Source organism: Miscanthus floridulus, chromosome 11 (genome assembly GCF_019320115.1).
Source record: "Miscanthus floridulus cultivar M001 chromosome 11, ASM1932011v1, whole genome shotgun sequence".
NCBI classification, from domain to species: Eukaryota; Viridiplantae; Streptophyta; class Magnoliopsida; order Poales; family Poaceae; genus Miscanthus; species Miscanthus floridulus.
In genome coordinates, this window is record NC_089590.1 from 84,956,815 (window position 1) to 84,982,007 (window position 25,193).

Consider the following 25,193-nt stretch of genomic DNA (forward strand, 5'->3'; position numbering starts at 1 on the left):
TCTCTGCCGCGACACACAACGGACACAGACGCCAATGCCATCGTGCTCCACCGGCAAGCCCCACCGCCTAGCCTCTAAAAGGACGCCGGAGCCACCACAGCACATCGAAGATCCTCCTCCTCTACCACCACTGCTAGTCTAACAGGCACAAATTTGTTTTCACTTGAAGGGGAAATATCCAATATAGGTCAACCTGTAGGGCATGCATAGAGAATATAATACTATTACGACTCCAAAGACATGTCAATACAACCAGACATCTAGCGCAATGGTAAAGATTGTGCATTTCTTCCTTCGGGTCCCGGGTTCGACTCCCAGTCATTGAGTTTTTTTTGAATTTATTAGACCCCGGTGGCATAAAAGGTACAAGTGACACGCAAGCCGTCGGGTCTCACAGGTCATATGGAGATGGAGAAAGGTCCCATAGGTACACGTCACACATGAGCCGTCGGGTAGCAGAGGTCGGATGGTCCCACAGGTATACGTGACACGCAAGCCGTCGGGTTCCACAGGTCAGATGGAGATGGAGAACAGTCCCACTAGTACACATGACACGTAAGCCATCGGGTCCCACAGGTCGGATGCTGAAGGGTCCCGCAGGTACACGTCGGACGGAGAAAGGACCGAGTGAAAACTTTTATGACGAATCGCAAGCATCATAGATGAGTAACTGTAGGTCCCATAGGTACACGTCGGATGGAGAAGGGTCCCACAGGTACACGTCGCATGGAGATATGATCGAGTGGAGACTTTTATGATGAATTACAAGCGTCACGGATGAGTAACTGCAGGTCCCACAGGTACATGTCGGATGGAGAAAGCACCGTGTGGAGATATATGACGAAGCCATTCATTACAGATCGAATATTATTCGTCACAGATGTATAATTAGTTCAACGATGAAGCTCTATTCGTCATAGTTTTAAAGGAGATCGTCACAGATGAGTCACGCGAGTGATCTGTGATAAAACCCTGCGCTCTTCTATGACGTTTTTTGTGACGATGCCTGATTTCGTTATAGAAAGGGAGGGTTGCAAAATCGTCACCACTGATCTAGGACGAAACAGAAATATTCGTCATAAAAAGCGATTTTGGATTCGTCGATAAGATTTTCGTCATAGAAGTGGATATTTCTAGTAGTGCACGCCGGCGCCCCTCTCCTCGCTCCCACCATGGCGGCGCCCCTCCTCCCTCCCACCACGTCGGTGCACCACCTCCCTCTCCTTCCCACCACAGCGGCGCGGTTCCAAAATGGCGGTAAACGCGGGTCCCCTCGTCCCCGACGGCGGATCCGGCCCCCACCTCATCCTCGGCGGGGGATCCGTCCCTCACCTCGACTCCGGCGGCAGATCCGGCGCCCACCTCGTCCCCGCGCGGCGAATCCAGCCCTCACCTCGCTCCGGCGGCAAATCCGGCCGCCACCTCGTCCCTGGAGGCGGATCCGGCCCCTACCGCTTCCCCGGCGGTGGATCGGGCCTCCACCTCATCCTCGGCGGCGGAGGTGAGCAGCGTGGATCCGGCAGCGGCGGCGGGTAGCGGCGGCGGCGTGAGGCCTAGATCCAGGCCCGGTTAGGGCTGGATACGGGCTTTTTTTTATTTTTTTTTAATTTGATTTACCGATGCGGGCATTTGCACGGCCTCGATTAAGGTTTTATTTACCGTGACCTTTGCACCGAGGCGGTTGCGAAAACCGCCTTGGTTAATCGATTTTGCTCGCCTCGCTAAAGCTTGCTGTAGCAGTGAAAGTATATATTGTTGAGTTAATTTTGGCTCTAGTCTTGTAAATTCCTCGATCCGCCGTGTCTCGTGTCTCGTGTATGTGACGTGCTGGGCAGCGCCTGGTTGGGCCAGCTGCAGGATGACGCGGAGCAGCGCCTGCATGGTGGCGACGGCGTCCTTGTCGACGACCTGTGCGAGGATAGGCCGACGTCCTTGCTGGTGGCCGATCTTGTGCAGGGCAGCGTGGCGGAGCTTCTCGGGGTCGTCGTCGTCGCCACTACCGTAAGCTCGCTGTCGTACGTCCCTAGCGCGGACTAGTCCAGCACCTCGATGATGGAGCAAGGACGTACGGCAGCGTCTGTTGGAACCGGTGGTGACCACCGAGTTCACAATCTTGGAGCTGGCTTGCAGCCGGCCCGGCTCGTTATGAGCCTGCGCTCTCACAGGTCCCAGGTCCACCGAAGCTGACAACATATAAGGCCTTTGGGCCTTCTCAACCCAAAAGACTAGTCTGATAGGTGGGGGCTTCTTCCGCCTTATATGTTGTGCTCCCCCACCATCGCTACACGATGTGGGACTAAACCCCAACAATCTCTCCCTTAGTCACACATCGGGGTGCCCCCGCCATATGTGACGCTCGAGATTTTTTTATCGGGTTTAGCTTTTCTGACCATGGGCTCATGATACCAATTGTTGGAACCGGTGGTGACCACCGAGTTCACAATCTTGGAGCTGGCTTGCAGCCGGCCCGGCTCGTTATGAGCCTGCGCTCTCACAGGTCCCAGGTCCACCGAAGCTGACAACATATAAGGCCTTTGGGCCTTCTCAACCCAAAAGACTAGCCTAAAAGGTGGGGGCTTCTCCCGCCTTATATGTTGTGCTCCCCCACCATCGCTACACGATGTGGGACTAAACCCCAACAGCGTCAACCGGGAGGAGGACGATGGGCGAGCGGCCGCAGTTGCTACAGAGCACATACTAGCGTGCCGTGGAGCGCGAGGTTCCTTGACGTCGACGCCGATCTGTCCGCGCACGCAGCCGTGGCAGCGGCAGTGCATGGGCACGAAGAAGGCGCCTTTGGGACGCCCTCCTTCTCCCTCCCCCGCGGCCCGCGCCGCTGTGTCCGCCGAGCACGTGGCAATGCGCCAATGCTGTTCCTATTCCTCTGGCCTCGCCCAGGCGTTCTCGGTGTGGTACGTCCACGAGTACTGCGCGCGTCTTGCCGCCATCCATCAAATAGCCACCGCGGTGGGACAGTGGGAAGCACAGAGAGCGTGCGAGGATAGCCACCGCGGTGGGACAGTGGGAAGCACAGAGAGCGTGCGCTCTCTCGCACGCGTGCGCCCCCAGCCATGGCTCCCAGCCAACCCGAACGCTCTCTCGCACGCGTGCGCCCCCAGCCATGGCTCCCAGCCAGCCCACACCGCGGCGGCAGATCGAGCAGTCTACAGGCGCACGAGTTCTGCATCAAACCCGACAGCGACGTGTCGCATCAGGTTTGCAGCCTCCAAACTGACCGCCGATTCGACGAGCAGAGCAGCCCGCGACGGGTGAAGCGTAAGCGCGTGCCCATGCATGTGGTGGCACGCGGATTCCCAGCGCACGGATCTGACGGGCGGGCGAGGACAGTTGGTGGTGGATGTGGATGAAGCCAAGCCAGTGGCTCGGAGGCGCCGGTGGTGGTCACCGAAGAACCTGGCCCGCAGGCAGGCACCGGCACGCACACATGCGCCACCCACACCATCAGATGATCAGATCATGCGCTCTGACGGGCTTCTGACCCGGCGACCTTTGCACGAGACCTGGGCGCCCTAAAGCCTATACCTAGTCCTATGATCTAGCTACTCTAGGCCTACGTTATTTATCGCATGCATGCAGCTTGGGTTGGGGTACGAAAGCAGCGACATGGCGGTGACTGCCTCCTTTGTTCCCTTCCTGCGCCTGCCGAGGCCTCGCCATGCCGCCGGCGTCGGCGTGCATGCATGGGCCTGTCGTGGACGGTCCCTTTCCCTCCGGCCATGACATATACATATATCCCTAGCTAATACGACTCTCCGAATCCGTTTTCTCCATGCTCCCCTGCATCGCGTCGCGTGTTTTGCGGGGGGAGGAGATGCATGATATGAGCGGACGAGATTGGATTATCTGGTCGCAACTTATGCTTCGCCATCCTGGACCGCTGCTTACCGAGGGTCTTCTCGTGAACAGTGCAGGGGGCAGTTGGTTGTTTGCATTGCCACATGCAGCGTGCGTCATGGGCAAATCCGTTATAGGTGTTCGGGTATTCCCGAAAATACCCAACAAATTTACCAAACCACTATGTATATATCAAGTATACAAATATATATATGTTAGTTGTATTTCATTTTTCATCATTTTCTTTCTATTTACATATTAAAATGTGTAGCTTATCACTCTAATTTTAACACACTACACCAAAACTTCCTTAAGCCCATATAAATTGTCATTTGCCAATCGGTCAACTATAATATTCCTCCATCTCTCAATCACACATGGGTGCATGCATGGAAATTGTGTGCATCTATCGCCCCTTATCTACACTTAATCCTCAAAGTATCATTTGAATCTTAATTTACACTTAAACTTAAGGCTGTCAACCACAATGACATGATACGTATGTGGGCGCAGACGCGATGGCGCGACATGACGAGCAGCCAGTGATATAGACGGCTTTGGTTTGGAAATACCCGACTTTAAAATCTTGGATCGATCCGCCACTTGCGTGTGTGTGTTGGCGAAAGCCACATGCATAGCGTTAGAGATTGGCAAGAAAACTTTATAAAAAAAAGTTGTAGAAAAGAAAACCATAAGCTCACGCTTCGATATACTAATCCAATCATCCTCTACACCATAGGAGCTACAATCAACTAATATTGGAGTTGCTACTACAAGTGGGCGTGTTTGTTTCGAGTTAAAATCTGATTCTCGATTGACCTATGTACTAAAAGGTGTTTGCGAATGATGGACAAACTCACACAATGGATGAACGAAGCGCAGCTCATTTTCTGTGGTGGGCGAACCGACGCTTGGCGACTGTGGCTACATAAACGCAGCTCAATTCTTGGGAGAGCGGAAACAAACAAAACCACTATTATCAAGCCTTTCAGTATCATGCCCTCAGTTTTCTAGCGTTTTTGCTCTCCACAACCACACAATATGCCCTTACTTATTCACTTATTCTAAGAGCAAGAGCTAGTTACCAACCTTTTATAGTTCGATGGCTAGAAGGCTTTGTGTAATCTTAGCTATTTTCTTTTTAGCTTCTTGAGCCTTGTTTGTAAGACAGTTTTTTTGTTATTTTAATAAAATTCCAGTATGGGTCTTGAGCCCTCCTGTTCCATAAAAAAAACCACACAATATGAAGATCAAGCTTGCTCTTTCATTTCCAAACAATATCCTATTTTCTAACAAATCCTTTGTATAACAGTTAAAATACGCCAATTAGGATTATTATTTTCTAACAATTTTATTTTTCAATCTTCAACTTGCATGTCGGTCCGACTTTTAAGGTCGAACTACGAAATCAGGTAGGACGCCTTCCAAATGTCAAAATTGGACTGGTTTCAAAGATGGAATTATATTTTTAAAAAATAATAAAAATCGGTATAATTCATAACTAATTTATTTAAAATTATAAAAAATATGAAACTAGTACCCTTTTTTCCTAAAAATGCTATCTATATATTAGTCTTCTATTTGGAGTTATTTGGATAATAAACAAATAAGATAGAAATAACTCCAAATGAAGTACCAACATAGATAACGTTTATAGAAAAATGGTATTGTATCATATTTTGCTGATTTCAAATAAAATAGTTACTTTTTTAAAGATTAATCTATATTTTATTATTTCTCAAAAGGAAAAAAGTCCAAAATACTACTCTTAAGTATGGCCTATGTGCAGATAACCCATAAACTATCGTTTGATTCAGTTTATTTCCTTCAATTAATGCTAGAAATACAAAATTGTATTAAACATAATGATATAAAATTCACAATGCTTTTTTAAATAAGTTATGGTATCCATTATCACCTCACAAATTTTGAAATTAAAATCCAACTTGTGCGTAGAGAAACAAAAAAGAAAAATCTTGTTATTAAGAGGTAAATTGGACTGACTAAAATAGTTAAGGGAGTAAACTAAATTGAATGCAGTTTTGAGGGTTATTTGGACATAAGAGATATTTGGACGTAGTAATTTGAACCTTTTTTTTCTTTTTAGAAATAGAAAAGTGTTTTTGAAACTAGTCAAATAACTAAATTTGTCCGGTTCCGACATTTGGACGATGTTCTGTAATACGATACCATTTCATAGTTTAGTGTTGAAAATCGAATATAAATTGGAGGTTGAAAAATGAACCTAACCACAGAAATAATAATATTCAAGTTCTTTTTCTTGTTCCGCCTTCAAACTTGATCAAGGCCACATGTTGATTTATTCCAAACCTACTGGCTAGTGAACAAACAAGCACTGTGCTTGAGTACTTTGCAGCAGCAATAGGTTCAGACTTGCGGTGCAGCATGGTCTCTTTATTTGCACGTCAAGTTTCAGCCATTCCTTGCTCACGAAAAAAGTTTGAGCCATTCCCTGGGAAGGTAGGTGGGACGACTGGCCAAATGCAAATGGGCATGCTACATATAACCGTAGGCTTGCTACCGTCAGAGACTCAGACACATGGTATCGGGTTACAGTCCAAACAAGAAATTCCAAGGCCGGTGAAAGATAAGGATATATATATAGGTACAGTCAACCAGTCCTGCCATGACGCAAAAGCTTATAGAAATCAGATGGCATAAATAATATCCAGGGCCAAAGGTTGGTGGGTCGAACGGACTAGGCCATCAGGTCATCGAGAAAGTTCTCATGCTCCCTCCATTTCTAGGCTAGCCTAGGGCTGGACCAGTCAGGCACGCAAGTCTCAATGGATTCATAAGAGGAGGAGGCCATGGAGGTAGCCAAGTAGAAGGCAGGCACCGCAAACAACGGTATGCACTGCAAGGAGGAAACATAGCTTTCAGCCTTTGCTTTTACTTTCATTTCATATATGTTTCAGGAAGTTTGATCATCCCTCGTCCGTTTTTTTTAAAAGAAAGTTTGATCATCATTCTTGTTCAGAATCAAGTTTTTTGATCTTAATGCATTTCGTATCTTATTGCTAGAAAGCTGGTGAACAAGATAGTCAAGAGCTCATGGAAGATGGCAGTGCTCCAAGACGGTCTACTCCCCCCACCACCTGCAGAAGCAGATCTGCTGAGTTCCACAATTTTTCAGAAAGGGTAGGCTGTTATCGATCATGCATATATATGGACGGATCATGACCAATTGTCGGCATTTGATCTCTTTTATTTGGAACATTTGTAGAGGAGAAGGGATAGGATCAACGAGAAGTTGAAAGCATTACAGGAGCTTCTTCCAAACTGCACCAAGGTAAAATGTGTTGCGTCTTAATTTTAATTATTCCACCATACCTCTTCTGCTGTTTTATTTTCGTTTGATATCAGAATAGCTTGTTTCAGAGCGACAAAGTTTCGATGCTAGATGAAGCGATCGACTACCTAAAATCCCTTCAGCTACAGCTTCAGGTACTGAATGACATCATATCATATGCACAAGTTGGATACACTTGACATATTTATTTTTCTTATCTTCCTCTCCTGCATCGTTTCCAGTTTTTATTTATTCAGCCTCCAGATCTTACGGGTGCTATAGTAGTATATATAGTCTGAAGATGTAAGCTGCCAATGCAATTCATCCATGGATGTTCTGATCATCACAATGTCATATATGCACACCACAGATGCTGGTCATGGGGAAGGGCATGGCACCGGTGGTTCCTCCTGAGCTGCAGCAATACATGCACTACATCACAGCTGACCCTGCCCAGATGCCTCCGTTGCGCCCCTCCGGGCAGCAGCCCCGGCAATTTCAGATAACTCAAGCCAACCCCCAGCGACAATCTAACGTCGAGTCAGATTTCTTGAGCCAGATGCAGAACTTGCACCCTTCTGAGCCACCTCAGAACTTCCTCAGGCCGCCGAAATTGCAACTCTATACGCCGGTAAGAGGTTCAAAGTTCAAACTGCATGGCTATCAAGGTTAATTTTAGCGTTTTCTTGTCTTCATTTTCCTCTTCTCTTGTTTCATGCATTTCAAAATTTAAGATTTTTTTCTTTGTGGAAAATATGAAATTTTAAGCTGCTAGATCAGGGATATATAGTTCAGAACTGTCAGCTTTTACCTGAACAGTGCTAGCTACTCATCATGCCTCATGAGAAGTTTACCTCTGATTCAGGAACAGAGGGGTGGCTTACCTAGCACGAGCCACAACACTGGCTGGATTTCTGGGAGGAGTTCCTCGTATAACTTCATGGAGTGATGTGCTCCTGATGACAAAATTTGACACCGTGCAGCCTTGAACTCTTTGAACTCAGGAGAGAGTGTTCAGTCTGGGACCTGCAGCATGGTTCGCCTGAGAGAAGCCCATGAATGTGTTGTAGTTAACTAGCTATTAAATAAAACGTTGTGACTGTGATGCTGCTCATTTTGCAATCTGAATCTCACCGTTCGATTCCCCTTCATGTTGTGTTCATGCAAAGGCTGATAGATGGCGTCTGTGTTTATCTATACAGCAGTGTGCTACTGTCTGCGTTTTCTGATTGTCAGAGGAACATGGCTAATTCAAATCCAGTGCGTCACAAAGATATTATTGCAGTTTCAGCATGCAATCACAAAGTATTGCCATAGCCAAACTATCATTCTCTCTATGAGAGAGAGAGCGAGAGAGAGAGAGTTTTCAGGGACATTCTTCTCCCCACCAATGAGCTATTGCCGGCAATTTGAGACACATTTGCCTCTGGGACTGAGAATTCGCATTATCATGTTTGATGTGATGGACACTTTTGTTTGCATTAAATCCAATGAGATGAATAAGGCCTTGTTTAAATTCTGAGCGTAAAGTTTTGGGACGTCACATCGGGTGTCACGTGGAGGTGTTGCATGGGGTGTTCGGATACTAATAAAAAAACGTAATCCGCGAGATGAATTTATTAAGTCTAATTAATCCATCATTAGCGTACGTGTTACTGTAGCACCACATTGTCGAAACATGGACTGATTAGGCTTAAAAGATTCGTCTCGTAAATTAGTCGCAAACTATGTAATTAATTATTTTTTTAGTCTATATTTAATACTTCATGCATGTGTCCAAATATTCGATAAGATATAGGAAGTAAACTTTAGTGGGTAAACCAGGCCTACTATATCCTCCCACCACAACTTGGCCGAATCTTTCAGCTTCCATTCTTCTGCGTCTGAAGGTATGTTGCGGCACTGAAAATGAAGAGTCAAACGCAGGACTTCTGCTACCACTTCAGGCCCATACCGTCAGGCAGCATGGGCTAGGCCCTCGTTTAGTTCGGCCCGAATTCGGCGTGGGCAAAGTACTGTATCCACAGTAACTGCTGTGGTATTCCGTTTGTATTTGGTAATAATTGTCCAAACGTTAACTAATTAGGCTCAAAACGTTCGTCTCGCAAAGTACAATCAAACTATGCAATTAGTTTTTGATTTCGTCAACATTTAGTACTCCATGCATATACCGCAAATTTGATGTGACGGAGAATCTTCTTTTTGCATAGTGCCAAAATTTAGAATTTGGGGTAACTAAACACCCCTAGACTGATTTCAGCGAACCATTCATGGGGCACATAAAATTCACTATATTTATTGTAGCCTGGAATCTAGCTCTATGCTGACTCTGAACAGATTAACATTACACGTGCAAACATGAGCAGCCCAAATCTAACATTTTGGCGTCCCGTCCGTGTGGCGCTCCAGCAGATCGGCAGGGTTCTCCCGTTGCTTGATCTGATGCTACTGCACGGCACGAATTTCAGTTCGCGTTTTGCAGCAGGCATCTACTAGGCCTTGCTCATCTTCAGCAAGGTTGAAAGCACGCTGTCCATGTCAGGCCGGTCCGCCGGCTCGAACGCGGCGCACGACAGGGCCAGGCTCAGCACGTCCGCCGCCGTGGACAGGTCGCCCTCGGTGACCACCTTCATGTCGGGGTCCAGGACGTCGAGCACCCCGTCGAGGCCCCTCGAGATCGCGTTGTCCACGTACTGCTGCAGTGTCAATGGCACGCCATCCTCCTCGATCGTCCCGGTCGGGCGTCGCTTGGTGAAGAGTTCCATCATCAGGACGCCAAAGCTGAACACGTCTGCCTTCGGCGACACCGTCCTCATGTACGCGAATTCTGCGTGATTGGATTGGACACACAGAGAAAACGTTTTTAGCAGAAGTGCCAAGAAATTTGCAGAAATAGCCACCAGAAATTGCGCTAGAGCACCATGTAGATTACCTGGCGCCATGTACCCGACGGTGCCCCGGAACGCCGACGACGTCGCCGACTGCGCGGGGGCGTCCGTCAGATGGACGCCCAGCATCCTCGCCGTGCCGAAGTCGCTGACGTGAGCCTCCCAGTCGCTGTCCAGGAGAACGTTGGACGGCTTGACGTCGCAGTGCACGACGGGGAAGTCGTACCCGGTGTGCAGGTACACCAGCCCGTGCGCCACCGAGACGCACGCGCGCAGCCGCTCCGGGACCGTCCACCGCTGCGCGTCCCTGCCCGGGTCGTGTAGCGCGCCGTCGAGGTCTCCGTTGTCCATGAACTCCAGGACCAGAGCCTTGATCTTGCCAGGCTCGCACGCGTACCCGACCACGCGCGCCAGGTTCTTGTGCCTCAGGCGGCTCAGAGTCGCGAGCTCGGTGAGGAAGCACTTGTCGGACTTGGCCGGGAACTGCGCCAGGTTGAGCCGCTTCACGGCGACCACCTTGCCGTCGGGCTCGACGAGCACGCCCTTGTAGACCTTGCTCAGGTTGCTGCTACCGATGACGTTGCCTTCGTCGAACGAGGCGGTGGCGGCCTCCAGCTCGCTGTAAGTGAACTTCCTCAGCTCCGGCACGACGAAGTCCTCCGAGAAACTGGTTGCACGGGTAGAGCCTCCCTTCTTCTTCTTGTACCTCCGGTAGCCAAAAAAGAGAATCGTCACAAGCAGCAATAGCAACAGCACGGCCAGCACCAGCAGCACCACTAGGACCACGAGCCCTGTCCTCGAGAACCCCTGCTTTCCGGCGTGGTGGCAGGGAGCGAGAAGCTTCCAACCGCAGAGGCCACCATTGCCCTGCAGGCTCGACATGCTCAGGTTCGAGAACACACCGGAGTCCGGCACGGGACCCTCAAGTTGGTTCGAGGAGAGGTTCAGAGACCTCAGACTGGTCAGGTTCGCCAGCGCCGCCGGTATGGCCCCGGTGAACGCGTTCCGTGACGCGTCCAGCGTCTGTATGTTCTTCAGTGCACCGATGTTTGAAGGGATGTCGCCGTCTAGCTCGTTGCCGGAGATGTTCAGGCTTGTGAGGACGTCGAGCTGGGGGAAGAGGCCGGCAGGCAGGGCGCCGGTGAAGTTGTTGGCGGAGAGGTCGAGCGAGTAGAGGTTCTTGCACCCGGCCAGCGTCGCCGGGACACCACCGGATAGCCGGTTTTTGGACAGATCGATGGACTGGACCATCGTGAGGCCGCCGATCTCGGTCGGTATCGAACCCGTGAACATGTTGTTCGACAGGTTGAGGTACATCTGCAGGGTGCTCAAATTCGCGATCACCGGGCCGGGGATGGCGCCGGCGAGGCGGTTGTGGGAGAGGTCCAGCGTGAGGAGTTGGTCGAGGTTTCCCGCCGCCGCAGGGACCGTGCCGTTCAGCGCATTGTTCGACATGTCGAGGAAGGAGAGAGACCGCAGGTTGGACACGGCGTCGGGGATCGGGCCGACGAACCTGTTCGACGCGACGCTGAGGATAGTGAGCTGCCGCAGCCCGAAGATCTCGTCGGGCAGCGCGCCGTCTAGGCAGTTCTGCTGCAGCGTGAGCTTCTGCAGGGACGACATGTTGGAGACGCTCGCTGGGACGCGCCCGGCAAAGCGGTTTCCCCCGAGCTGCAGTGCGATGAGCTTCGTCAGGTTGCCGATCTCCTCTGGTATCTCCCCGGACAGAGCATTACCCTGCAACTGCAGCAAGCTGAGCTCGCTGAGCCTGCCGACGCGAGGGCTCAGGCTGCCGGTGAGGCTGTTCCCAGCCAGGTCTAACGTCCTGAGGTTGACGCAGTCGAAAAGGTCCTCCGGTATGTCGCCGGACAGCTTGTTGTCCCCCAAGGACAAGAATTCGAGGTTCTGTAGTCGGCCAAGGCCGGCAGGCAAAGGCCCGGAGAACTCGTTGAACGCCATGCTCGCGTTATACAGCGAAGTGCAGTTGGCAATGCTCGCCGGAATTTGACCAGAGAGCGAGTTGGTGTTAATGACTAGCACTTGAAGATTCTGGAGTGATCTAATGTTCGCCGGAAGAGGGCCCGAGAGGGAATTTTCACTGAAACTCAGGTATGTCAGGTTGACGAGATCCATCAGAGATGTCGGCACTGTTCCGGAGAGCTTGTTGGCGTGGAGCATCAGTTTCCGAAGCGACCGTAGCTTGCCGAGCTCGGTCGGGATGGACCCAGTGAGCTGGTTCTTGGACAGCTGGAGCGAAAGCAGCGACGTGCATCGCCCGAGCGAGCGGGGAATCTCCGACGAGAGCGCGTTGCCGTACAGGAGCAGCACCTTGAGGTTGGTGAGTTCCCCGAGCTCGCTTGGAATCGCACCAGTGAGGCGGTTGCTGTACATATTGAGCATGGTCAGGTTCTTGCACCGCCCAAGCTCCGGCGGGATGGAGCCGGAGAACTGGTTCTCAAACATTTGGACAATTTTGAGACTCGAGAAGTTGCCAATCTCCGGCGGGATCGGGCCGGAGAGCTGGTTGCTGCTGAGGTCCAACGTCTCCAGCTGCGTGAGCTTCGCGAAGGACGGCGGCAGCTCGCCGTCAAGATTGTTGAGGGAGAGTATCAACTCGTTGAGATTGACCAGATCACCAATGCAGTCAGGGACTGCGCCGGTGAGGTCGTTGTTGAAGACGCTGAACTGTATCATCGCCGAGCAGTTGCAGAGGTGGCTTGGGAGGCCACCGCGGAGCGTGTTGTTGCTGAGGTCCAGCACCTGTATGCTCCTGAGTTCGCCGAGCTCTGGAGGGATGGCGCCGGTGAAGTTGTTGACGCCGAGGCCGAGTCCCTCGAGCTCGTCGAGGCGGCCGAGCTGCGGCGGGATGCCACCGCCGAAGCGGTTCGACGTGAGATCGAGGAGCTGGAGCGTCGAGATGTTGCCCAAGAACGGCGTGAGCGTGCCCCGGAGCCCAGTCTCCACGAGCTCGATGGAGGTGACGTGGCCGGCGCCGTCGCAGGCCACGCCGGTCCAATTGCAGTGCGGCGGGAAGCCGCCGCTGCCATTGCCTGCCCCCACCGTCCAGCTGAACAGCGTGCCGTTGGGATCGGCGGTGACGGCCTTCTTGAACGCCAGCAACGCCTCGAGATGCACGGACACGGACGCGTCGGGGACGGAGGCCGCCGCCGGCGCCGCCAAGACCAGCACCGATATTGCTAGCACCGCAGCGACATTTGACACTGGAGTGTAAGAGCAAGTGTTCTTGAAGGATGCCATTCCACTTGCAATTTTACTATCTCCAAGGCACCATGTGATCGATTGTGGAGTCTGACGAGCGACAAGCTTATAAAGACGAGCGCGGGGCCGTGCCATCGCCATCGGCTGTGAAGTGAAGTCAATGCATTTCCTAGCGGTGTCAACGCGCGACCGAAGAGGGAGGTTTGATTTGGCATGCGGCAGGACCTTGGTGTTCCAGTGACTAAAATTTAGGAGGTATGTTACGAGGATGTCGCATGGGATGTTTGGATACTAATAAAAAAAATAAATTATATAATCCGTCAGTACCCCACGAGATGAATTTTTAAGCCTAATTAATCTGTCATTAGCACATGTTTACTGTAGCACCACGGTGTCAAATCATAGACTAATTAGGCTTAAAAGATTCGTCTCGCAAATTAGTCGCAAACTATGTAATTAGTTTCGTAATTAGTCTATATTTAATACTTCATGCATGTGTCTAAACATTCGATGGGACAGCGACCAAACCCCTTATGCGAGAGGTGAGGACGGGACGGGACCATGCGGTACGGACGACTGGATGAGGCGATGCAGACATGCCATGCAGCCGTCGACTCGTTGGACGCCGCGGTACTGTGATTGCTGTACAGGAATTCAGATACGGCTGCCGTGCCGACATGCGTGATCATGGCCTCGACGGCTCGACGTGAATGGATACCGGAAAAACGCCGAAACTTCCTGCCAAACACAGAAACACTCTGGCGTGCCGCAGCGCGCTTTCTGGACAAGCCAGCCACGGAAAAGAGATGAGATGAGGCTTCACCGTTTCGCTGTGTCTGCAGAAGTTCAGTTCTGTCAGTTCATCTTTGCGTTTGGGGGTTTTTGAGTTCAGACTTCAGATTCAGGAAAATGTTAGGATATGATATCGGCATATCGCCAAGTTCTGAACATTTTCGGTATCAGTGAAACAACAGTCGGAGTTATTGGATGGGTTTGCTTAGTTGCTTGCAGGAAACAGGATACCTTGCCTCTGAAGGTCTCCTGCAAGTTAAAAACGATGGTCATACTTGCGAGAGAATTATTTCTGAATGGCGAATGCGGCGTGTTAGCTTTCTTGCTTTGTCGTAAAGCATGGATCACTCTGACCTCTTTTCCAATAAGAAACAATTTCATGGGTGTGCAACACGGAATCTTAAAATGTTTGGTCAGTATCAGTAGGAGCAAAATGCCTCTTCGCATCTATCTGGGTCGCAGGGAAGACTTCGCAAAGATACAAGGACAAGGCCCGGCTGGATAGGCAGCATCACTTGTTGGACCATTCCTCAGAAGCACGTACTCATGCTTGGCTAGCCACTGGGCCCATGCATGGTCAGCACCAACTTGCCGATGGGAAGGAGTGCTAGCTGGCTTCCACTGAAAGCATCGTTTATCACCCAAACATCAGATTGCATCTAAAAAAAGAGGTAGAATATTTTAACAATTGTTACAAGTCTTACAAGTAGTATATATTGTTTTGGTCGGTCTATGTCAAAAGGTCTCCTTGGTATTGAAAGCTCATGTTATTCTCTGATTCTCTCCACTATCGATCTCACGAAAAGAAAAGAAAAAAATGGCCTCCCGTGATCATAGCAGCAGCACCTGACAGACATCGCGAGCAGCTAGTAGTGATGTGGAGGCAAGCACTGACCCCCACCAGTGGCACTGAAGACGCACGAGCTGAAAAACCAGCTCAAACACACAAAGCGGAAGCGTGCGGCTGGTGATGGTGCATGCACGGTAGGAGGAAACAGACAAGGCGGCAAGGACGGGCGCACGCAGTGCGTGCGTGGATTTTCGTCTCCAGCGACGCCACGGCGCGGCGCGGCAGGGGACATGGGGAATCGCTTTGGCTTTGGCATGCGGGCGCGGGCGCAAGTTGCTGGACGCTGCAAGTTCGCCGGCCTGTAGCCTGTAGCCGTGGTGGCGGGCTAGCTGGACTGCTGGAGATGAGGTGTGTGTGAGAAGCGGAGAACGCGCACGGAAGCCGCGTTTTTCCATCCCGTCCCGTGACGCCGACGCCTCGTGCCGGGTTGGACGCGAGGGAACGGCCGAAAAAGAAGAGGGCGTCGGCGTCCGCGAGGCCTGCCGCTCGGCTCTCATGGCCTCACCCGATCGGCCGTGGGATTCTGATGAAATATCCGTGGGTCTGTCGGCCGTGGGAGGCGCGCGGACAAACCAACCCAGTGGCGGCCGCGGCGACGTGCGTCAACCGTGGAACTGGCACGACCACGATCGCTGCCTCTCACTCAGAGCGAAGACCTGCCACCCAGAAGTTGTCGGTCCAAAACCCGATGATGATGATTGGATTCTTTCCGAACGTAGGACGGACGGACGAATCCCATGCGCGACGGCGCCGCAGAATTATCGCGGAGCGCTGATGGATGGTGGATCGTGCCATAGTCGACGCCACTTGGACCGGGAGTACCATGGTTGGCTCATGGGTCCGGTCCAGGCCGCCAGCAACGACGAACGACCCAGAACCAAAGCGACCAGGCGATCGAGCACGCCGACTCGTGGGCGGCAGACGTCATCCAGTCGCTCTTCTTTTCCACGTTCACAAGGCTTTTTCGGCAGACGAGACGAGACGAGATCCTGTCAAAAATCAAAATGCATGCTGCCTAGTGCTGCAGTGGGCAGCGGCTGTGGGCCTGTGGTGGCTACACCTTTTACTCCTCGCTTCCCGCGAGCCGCAGAGACCACCGGATCATCTCATCTCTTCTGTCAGGCTGTTGCCATCAGGAGGATTAGACGATTGTTGACTAGTACGTGCACCGGCTACTGAACTAGTGATCCATGGATCATATGGTGGGCGTCGACCCACGGCAAGGTCGTTCACCTCCATGCGACCATGCCCATGCTGTCACGCTACGGCATGCGCAGATCGAAGTTGAACATCGATCGTGACGAAACAAGCCAGACAATGAACCTCCTCGCAGAGAAGGGTGGTGGGGCTCATAGGGGCAAAATCGTCTTTTCACAGCGCAGTTAACGGTGGCCAGATGAAAAACGCGACGGAGTGTTATGAAATGAACGAAAGTTGAACTCGGTGTCAAATAGAGAACGAAAATTTTTTAAGGATCAACAAAGAAACTCTTGTCCACGAGATGCCGTCCATCCATGATATGCTGAGGAGCTGCGAGACATCAAAGTTGAACCGAAGACTCTCTCTCGTTCACACGGGCTGGCAGATGCCGTGCATGACCCATCCACATCCACAAAACCTGCGGCATCCGGAAAACTCGGCCCGTGGTGCTGATAGCCCGCGTCAATCATCGCCCACGTGCGCGAGTACCATGGGCTCATGGCAGCGGGCCGGTGGTTGCGGTACGAATACCTACCAACCCACAAGGCTAGCCCAAGAGAAAACCTAGAGAGAACGGCCGACCAGACCTTGGATGGACGGGCCCTGCTGACGAGCCTCTACACCACAAGATTTGGATGATGAGTGAGGCCCGTCGGTAGGCCCGTTCCTTCCGCCTGCCCCTGCCACGCGCTGCGCCTGAGCGTGCACATTTCTTTCTTTTTCCTCACGTGTCTGCCTCGTGCAACCGAGCAGCTGGCTGCCTCTCCTCGTCCGTGCCGGCTGCCGATTCCGCGACGGGAGCGAGCAGGACACACGACACATGGCCCCGCCGCTCCGGCCTCCGGTCGTGCGTATTGCCTGTATTGCGTTCGCGTCGCGAGTCGGGACGGCCGACGGTGTGGCCCTGTTGCTCCCAGCCCCCAGGCGCCACGGGATGGGACGCGACATGGCATCAGTAGGGGCAGTCTGGCGCCGATGCAGTCACCTTCCCCTGGGAGGGGTTCTGAAGGCAGATAAAAACACTTAAAACATATATATGGAATTGACTGTTTTTTTATTTTACAAGTTTCTCATGAAAACTCATAATCTAGTTGAACCTTTCAGAAATCAAACAAGCAGAAAAGTTTGTACTATTAACAGCAATTTATTAAAATTACATTGAAATTAACAATTCAACAAATTACATTTTAAATGTGTTATGATATATTATCAAATAACTGAAAACTTAATCTTTTATCTTTCTGATACAACAGTAGACAACACATCATGTTTTTTGCCGAATTTCATTGTCATTCAATTCTATCACCTCCATCTTATACTTAGTAACAAGGCTATCGAATATTCGTCAACTCCATCTGGTACGGCGCCGCCTTTCCCGTCCGACGGCCCGCCGGACGCGACGAAAAAGATGAGGACAACGCGCTGCTCAGCACCGATGGCATCGCCCGTATCTGCCACCGCTCTCTCGACGGGCTCGTGGCCGCCCTCCGCGACGTGTGCCCCTCCCTCTCCAACGGTGATGCTCTGTGGCGGCTCTTCTCCACTAGCGCAGACCTCACCGCTGCCGTCGCACTGGCTAACGGGGTCAGCAAATCAAGCGCGCTGCGTGTCGTCGCGTCTCAGGGCCATGCCGCTTTTCATCTGGCCGCCATGGTTGCGCAACACCCCGATATCTAATAGCAACCAGCACAGATGACAACTCATTCCACTCTTAGATGCTTCATCACAATAGGATTTCATCTCCCTAATGTATCTACCAGAAACAAAAGCTAGTATGTGTTGGTAATAAACACACAAGAGGGCAGGAGTGATTTTCAACACCACTAACCTATTTTTTCATTTAAATTCGTTGTTGCTCATGACTCCATTTCTCTTCACAACCAATTCGCTAATACCTTTATGTATTGGTAAAGTTAGTAGCTATTTGGTAGACTCTGAGTGAGAAAAAAAAATCAGTGGTACAAACTTTGTTTGTCTCCTGTTTATTGTTGAAATTTCTTGGATGAAATAAAATATTGAATATGCAATATGATCTAAGATGTGCTAAAACTCTGAAACAATGTAATCTGAGAAATACTCGATAGCCTTGTTACTAAGTATAAGATGGAGGTGATAGAATTGGATGAGAATGAAATTCGGCAAAAAAAACATGATGTGTTGTCTACTGTTGTATCAGAAAAATAAAAGATTCAAGTTTTTCTTGTTCGACCGCCGGACTTACAGTTATCAGATAATATATCATAACACATTTAAAATGTAATTTGTTGAATTGCTAATTTCAATGTAATTTTATTAAATTGCTCGTTTGATTTCTGAAAGGTTCAACTAGATTATGAGTTTTCATGGGAAACTTGTAAAATAAAAAAACAGTCAATTCCATATGCATGGTGTGTTTTCGTCTGCCTTTCGATGTATGTTGCAATTGTTATAACTGAATGTTTCAACAGTAGATCAGGTGTTGCATCTCCTTCCTCGCCTTCTACTGTCTCGTCTCGGTGTCTCCTCCTCTTCCTAGCGCTGACTAGGCATCTGCCACCCCCTCCACCACTTCTCGATGCTGGTGTTGTTCGGTGTGGCGCGGGCCTCACGTGGACGCGGGAAATGGCGTGGAAAAAGTACTGCAGGCACGGGTGTCCGGACGCCCCGTCGTCCGGGCGGCTAGCAAGCCCGTCTTGTTTGCCTGCATGCTGCATATTGACGGGGCCAAACATAAAACATCGTTGCCACTTGCCAACATGGGAATGGTCCGACCCCGACCGATCGATCCTAAACCTGGGGCTTCAAAGTTAATTTAGATTTTAATTAGATGTTATGGATTAATCCATTTCATCAAAGGCAATAACCTCTTTGGTGCAAAGAGTAGCATGTATCGATCCACTTTTAGAAAGTAAAGATAGCATTTAAGGTTATTATTAGCAATGTATCAAATTAAATAAGTTTGCAAAGTATTTTTACTTTCAAAACATTATGTTCTTTGATCGAGTTCTAAACACAGGTTATTATGATCAACTTATTTGAAAAGATAAATATCAATAAATAAAAAGGTCATTATGTGACAATCGGATTGACCCATCTTATCCATTAAATCAATAAATTCCAGCCTATTATGCAAAATAGTATTTATGATATGAAATAACCGTCCGAAGTCTGGAATTGCACGAGAAAGTCAAGTGCCAGACAACCTTTCTAGCCAAAGCAGCCAGTCACTAGTCACTACTGCTCCAACAGTCAAATTACTTGACGTGCATCTAAAATCTCACAATACCAATTGCAGGATAACTAACATTACAAGACAAACTGGCGTCGTCATTTATTTAATTTATTTAAGAAAGAAACGAGAAAATGATTTTTAAAAATTGGGTGAGAAATATGATTATTACGAGAGGAACGCTTCAGTTTTTGCCACAAGATACGAATAGCCTAATGTAGTAATAATAATGTCCCATTCGAATATCACAAGGAGCAGGACATTTCCATGCGCCTACCAACCTCAAGCAGTCATGCTAGGAAATGTAGCAAGTTTGTTCATGATAGGTAGGCCCAACACAAGGGGAACAGAAAACTGGCCGCAGAACCAAACACTACTTGTTATTTATTACAGTACTATATAAATGATCTGAGAAATAGTCTGCATTATCAACCTACTCATGACAACCAAAGAGATAAGCACCACGGTAGCTGCAGTGTTCTATTCTATTTTGAAAAAACAACCCAGTAGGTCTACCATCGCACTTGCTTAGTTGCTTCCACAAAGACACCCAAACAATACCTATGGTTTGTCTTCCAGGTTCCAAAGATTAACAGCATGACACCACTCCTAACAGCCAACCTCAATGATCCGTGCCCTCCCTCCACAGGTAATTTGCAAAAGCCCTGTCTCTATCAGCATCAAAAAAGATATAGTCTACATCCAAGGGACTTGGAAAATCATTGCCATAGTCGACTTCATCCTCTTGAAATTCACGGCCACCAAGGTATTCATCATAAAAGGGGTGCACAACCTTCTTCCTGTTGCTCTCACAAGCAAAGCAGCAGCCTAAGAAAGAATTTCAAAGAAAGGTCAGTAAATGTTGTTTGGTTACAACTTCTCAGGTATGCACTAAAGCAGGAAAGGAAATTGCAAAGTGCTCCCTCCATTCCATATTGTAAGTCATTTTGACTTTTTTAGATAGATAAATTTACTATGCATCTAGAAATAGCGTATATCTGAGGTTCATAGCAAAAACTATGCACCTAGAAAAGCCAAAACAATTTACAATTTGGAACAAATGGAGTATCATTGAACCATATTTGCACATAGATAAGGATAAAGCGTGTTGCTGATATGAATATGTCAAATGAAGAATGATATCAGAATCTGATAAACAATCAAGTAGCCACGTGAACTATCAACAAGTTCATAATCAAATCAACTCTGCAGGCGCACAAAACTGAAGGGCCTAAGGAATGGAATACTAATATCATAAGACAACATTTAGGCAAGCTTGCAATGTGGCTTAATTCAAATGAGGACAGGGGAAGTATATATCGTATTCAAGGGAATTATTTGTAGCTGGAAAATGATGGTACTGGAAGCTACTAGTGGAACGAGTCAATCAGTAGACAGCAGAGCATTTAACTCAGCTGCTTCAAAGTAAGCCTGAAATATGGGAGGAACACACCAGAAAATATGCTAATTGGTGAGTGAATACTTGGATCAGAAAAGCTTTCAGTTGTTCAGTGAAGCAAGAAGACAGCACTTCACTGTGGACACTCGGGACAAAGAAAGGATACTTCATCTGTAAAATAGATGTACCGTGGCTAATTGCAATTTCAAACTAAAGAGGACCAAGAACATCAACATTTGTACGAACAGCAAATGCTCCTTGAAAGTAAAAACTTGAATAAAGCATACCGAATAAATAAAAATATAAACTGTCACCCAGTCAGGCAGTCACAAATACTTAGACAATGTCCAGTCAAACTCAAGAAAATTAAATGTCTAGCACAAAACGTTATGTGTACTTAAGTCCTCAAAATAGTTTTCATACTGTCTCTTTTTTATAGATGTATTCCAAAAGAATTATTGGTCAATGCTAGGTTTTGGATTATAACTGGAGCAGGTATATGAAGTAGTGATATGGGTATGTACAATAAAAGGAACACCAAATGTTTAAGGCAGCAGAGAAACACCAAGAATCATATTTATCCCTCTGCAAAAACAATAAGGGAGCAACTTGTACAGAAACTATCATCCAAATAAGGTGATGACCGAAATTGCATTATGGTGACTGACTGACAATAAAGAAGCCCCAGAGCCCAGATGGAGCACTGCATAGTTATGTGGCAGTTCTCCTATCTGAATGGTTGTTTTCAACTCTGGTAAGGATAATGAATACTTATTTTGGCATAACAGTAACTAAATAAAAGAATAATATAATAAATCAAGTTCATGCTGGTAGTTGCCAGCCATGCTTCACACAGATTCAACAGTGTGTTTCATTCATGTACACACGAATCAAAAATTGAATTGTTTCACAGAGGAGGGGGCATACCAATGTCTGTGACCGGGGCCCAGTTTAGTTGCCGAAAATTTTGGCAAAACGGTACTGTAGCATTTTCGTTGTTATTTGACAATTAATGTCCAATCATAGTCTAATTCGGCTTAAAAGATTCGTCTCGTGGATTTCGTCTAAACTGTGTAATTAGTTTTATTTTTTATTTATATTTAATGCTTCATGCATGCGTCCAAAGATTCGATGTGACAGGGAATCTTGAAAAATTTGTCGTTTTGGAGGGCAACTAAACAGGCCCGGATCAACTGGCACACATAGGCTGACATCAGTCTCATCACAAGAAAGAATAATTGCCTCAGTGAAGAAGAGCACAGGAGCGCCTACACCAGAACCAGAGCCCACGTGGCACGCCAGGAAATTGATGTGGTAACAGTTCTTTTGTCCCTCCTCCTTTAGAAGACTAGCGCCACACACAGAATGAAGCGTCAGCTGTTCACCAGACCGTTGAGTGTATTCTTGCAGTGCCATTTTGACAACATTGACCACCTGTTTTCCTATGCCCTTGAATTGCTGCCTCTGAGATGCAATCAGTCAAGGACTTGTGCGCTTAGCATGAGAGGCGCCACAGAAGGTACATTTGGCGATGAAGGAACCAGCACTTTGGAGAGGTAGTTGATGTGCCGAGTTGCGAGCGCATGCTTCATGAGCAGGAGCTGAACAATGTTGTGTTGCCCATTGATAGAAGGTAACGCTGACGATGCGAAGTGAGCAAAGGCTGTGGGATCGGGGTGTTGGGCGGCCAGATGAAAAGCGGCATGGCCCTGAGACGCGACGACACGCAGCGCGCTTGATTTGCTGACCCCGTTAGCCAGTGCGACGGCAGCGGTGAGGTCTGCGCTAGTGGAGAAGAGCCGCCACAGAGCATCACCGTTGGAGAGGGAGGGGCACAGGTCGCGGAGGGCGGCCACGAGCCCGTCGAGAGAGCGGTCGCAGATACGGGCGATGCCATCGGTGCTGAGCAGCGCGTTGGCCTCATCTTCGTCGTCGCTTCCGGCGGGCCGTCGGACGGGAAAGGCGGCGCCGTACCAGATGGAGTTGACGACGATGTTGTGCACGGGGTGGAGTGGACCGAAGCAGTGGCCACCGACGAAGAGGCCCCGCGCGAGGCCGGTGGTCCTCCTGAACTCGGCGGGGGGCAGCCGCGAGATGGCGTCGAGGTAGAAGCGGTGGATCATGTCCAGCAGCCTCCGCCTCATGGCCCTCTTGTCCGATTGAGTCCAAGCCTCATCGTCGTCGTCTTGGTGCGGTTGAAACCCAAAGAGAGGGGATTTGTGCTGGGAGGTGGCGGGGTCGGTGGATCTACCGGAAGGGGAAGAGGACAAGGATGTCGGGTCCGTGTCGGGCGGCGAGTCTTCGGCAGGCTTCGCCGCCACCTTAGCGCCCCGGCCGGAGGGGCGTGTACGCCGGCGAGCCATACGAGCGGAGAGGTGGAAGATGCAATTGGGATTTCGATTGAGGGTTTTACCGATATGTCGTTATAAAAGTGGGTAAAAAGTTTTGAGCGCTCGTAGGTGGGTCGCTTTTTGCCATTTGACAGCCCTCACACGTTGGTCCAGTAAAGATGTTAAAAATGCCCTCTGTCTCTCGTACCTTATCCTCTTCTTCCTCCGCTCGCTCGCCCTCAGCGGCGCGGTGCTGGTGTTGTTCTTCGGCATGTGGTGGCCCCTACGGGCTGGCACTGACTGGCGGGTCAGAGCTGGCAGACGCGGTGGAGGCCCTGCTGCGGCAGCGGTCCGAGGTGCTGGGCCACGACCCGGCGCCGTATTTGGATCTCGTGCGGAGCACACGGCTGCGGCGCGTGCAGGAGGCACAGGACGACATGGCGTCGATCAAGGTGCGGCACGACGGCGAGCAGCTGTACGTGGTCCGCCTGGTGCAGTGCCTCTTCCTCCGCATGGGATCGGTCGCGGGGCTGGCCGAGCAGCAGCTCAAGGCGGTGCGTGCGCTCCGGGAGCAGGACGCGGCGATCCTCGACGCCGTGCTGGCCACGCCGCAGGCAGCGCCTCCTCTGCTCTGCGACCTCGAGGAGCTGGAGGGCCTCCCGGCAGAGGTGGGGTCCGCGAGGGCCTACCTCAACGAGGCGCTCCGCTTCCTCGGCGACTGTGACGCCGCGCTCGGCGTCCATGGCGCCGGCGGCGTGGGTAAGACCACGGTGCTGAAGCTGGTGCGCGAGGTACGTGTGCGGCTGCGTCGCGCACTTCGACCAAGTTCTGCTCGTCACAGCCTCCAGGGACTGCAATGTGGCCAAGCTCCAGAACGAGGCCTGCGGGTGTCTGCCGGAGCCCGCATGCATGGGATGCCAATGTGACGTACTGTATCCTACCGTAATGAATCGCAATGCAGTTCAAAGCAAACTCTAAACATTCGTTGGAGAAGGTCAGCATCCGGCACGAGGAAGCTCAAGAGCATGATTCGACTGCTGCTCAGAACGGCCTCCAAGGTGCTCAGCGAGTGCCGGTACCGGAACGGCGTCTCCACCACCATTCTCCTCTCTGACGGCCGAGACAACTACAGCATGCCGCGACGCCGCGTCCGGCGCAGGGCAGTGTATGAGGTGCTGGTGCCACCGTCCTTCATGCCTGACAGTGGCAGCGCCAGCGAGGGCTCTGCGCCCATCCACACCTTTGGTTTCGGCAACGACCATGACGCGACGGCGATGCAAGTCGTTGCAGAGGCCACCGGCGGGACGTTCTCTTTCATCAAGAATGAGGCGGTCATCTAGGACGCCTTCGCGCAGTGCATCGGCGGCATCCTCACCGTCGTGGTGTAGGTGGGCCGCGTCGCCATGGCTTGCGGCCATCCCGGAGGACATGGTGGTGGCGAGGCGCACCGGAGCACGCGGCGGACGCAGAACGGTCAGCGGAGGTGGAGCGGGAGCGCGTCTGGCTAGAGGCGATCGAGGACATGGCGGCGGCTAGGGCGGCCGCGGAGCGGGGCGCGTACCAGGAGGCGGCGGAGATACTTGGCAACACGCTGGACCAGCGCAAGGGGCCCAAGTTCAAGACCCCCTCGCCCCTCGGCGACACTCTCCATGGTGGACAACATCAATGTCATCATCTGGATCCCCGTCTACGACTATCATCATGCCCGTCGTGCGCTCCTACATCGGCCGGCCCCGTGGGTTCACGCATCAACAATGAATGGGCATCGGCCTTTGTCACGGCGAGCGTGCTGGACATCGTTCAGACTTTGGCACCGAGGAAACAAAAAACTTTTGCATGACGCTAAGACACGAGGGCAATTTAGACTTTTCTTACCATAGTTTGACACCTTTAGCATCCAATGTGGATGGAATGGCGCAGAGGGCAAAAAAGTTCCGACCAATGGCACATGACCGCTCGAACTTTTTAGTGACTTGTGGGTAATTATAAACTTTTATAATGGCATACAGGTAAAACCCTCATTTCGATTTTGATTTCGGCTTTCGTTTTGATCTGGCACCACCAAATCGCACGGGGGGGGGGGGGGGGGGGGGGGGGGGCAGTGGGGGCAGCCTAGGCTATTTGGGGCATGTTTGGAAC

General features: G+C 50.4%; 2 protein-coding genes and 1 pseudogene across 4 annotated transcripts; 1 reads left to right on the forward strand and 2 right to left on the reverse strand.

Moving 5' to 3' along the window:
- The first annotated feature begins 6,599 nt into the window (after nt 1-6,599).
- On the forward strand, nt 6,600-8,344 carry LOC136494783 (transcription factor PIF1-like). 3 transcript variants are annotated; one of them, XM_066490966.1, is made up of 6 exons: nt 6,600-6,726; nt 6,901-7,017; nt 7,103-7,168; nt 7,258-7,323; nt 7,539-7,799; nt 8,040-8,344. In XM_066490966.1, exons 2-6 carry the CDS (start codon nt 6,931-6,933, stop codon nt 8,115-8,117), a joined length of 558 nt encoding a protein of 185 aa, XP_066347063.1. In that variant the 5' UTR covers nt 6,600-6,726; nt 6,901-6,930; the 3' UTR covers nt 8,118-8,344. The 3 variants fall into 3 exon arrangements, with proteins under 3 accessions (XP_066347063.1, XP_066347061.1, XP_066347062.1); XM_066490964.1 differs by having other exon boundaries at nt 8,034-8,340; XM_066490965.1 differs by having other exon boundaries at nt 6,647-6,726; nt 6,905-7,017; nt 8,034-8,340.
- Nucleotides 8,345-9,467: 1,123 nt separating this feature from the next.
- On the reverse strand, nt 9,468-13,339 carry LOC136493687 (LRR receptor-like serine/threonine-protein kinase FLS2). The gene is made up of 2 exons (XM_066489802.1): nt 10,101-13,339; nt 9,468-9,995 (listed from the first exon to the last, which is right to left on the reverse strand). Exons 1-2 carry the CDS (start codon nt 13,312-13,314, stop codon nt 9,661-9,663), a joined length of 3,549 nt encoding a protein of 1,182 aa, XP_066345899.1. The 5' UTR covers nt 13,315-13,339; the 3' UTR covers nt 9,468-9,660.
- Nucleotides 13,340-19,947: 6,608 nt separating this feature from the next.
- LOC136491351 (uncharacterized) lies at nt 19,948-23,120 on the reverse strand (annotated as a pseudogene).
- Nucleotides 23,121-25,193: the final 2,073 nt, after the last annotated feature.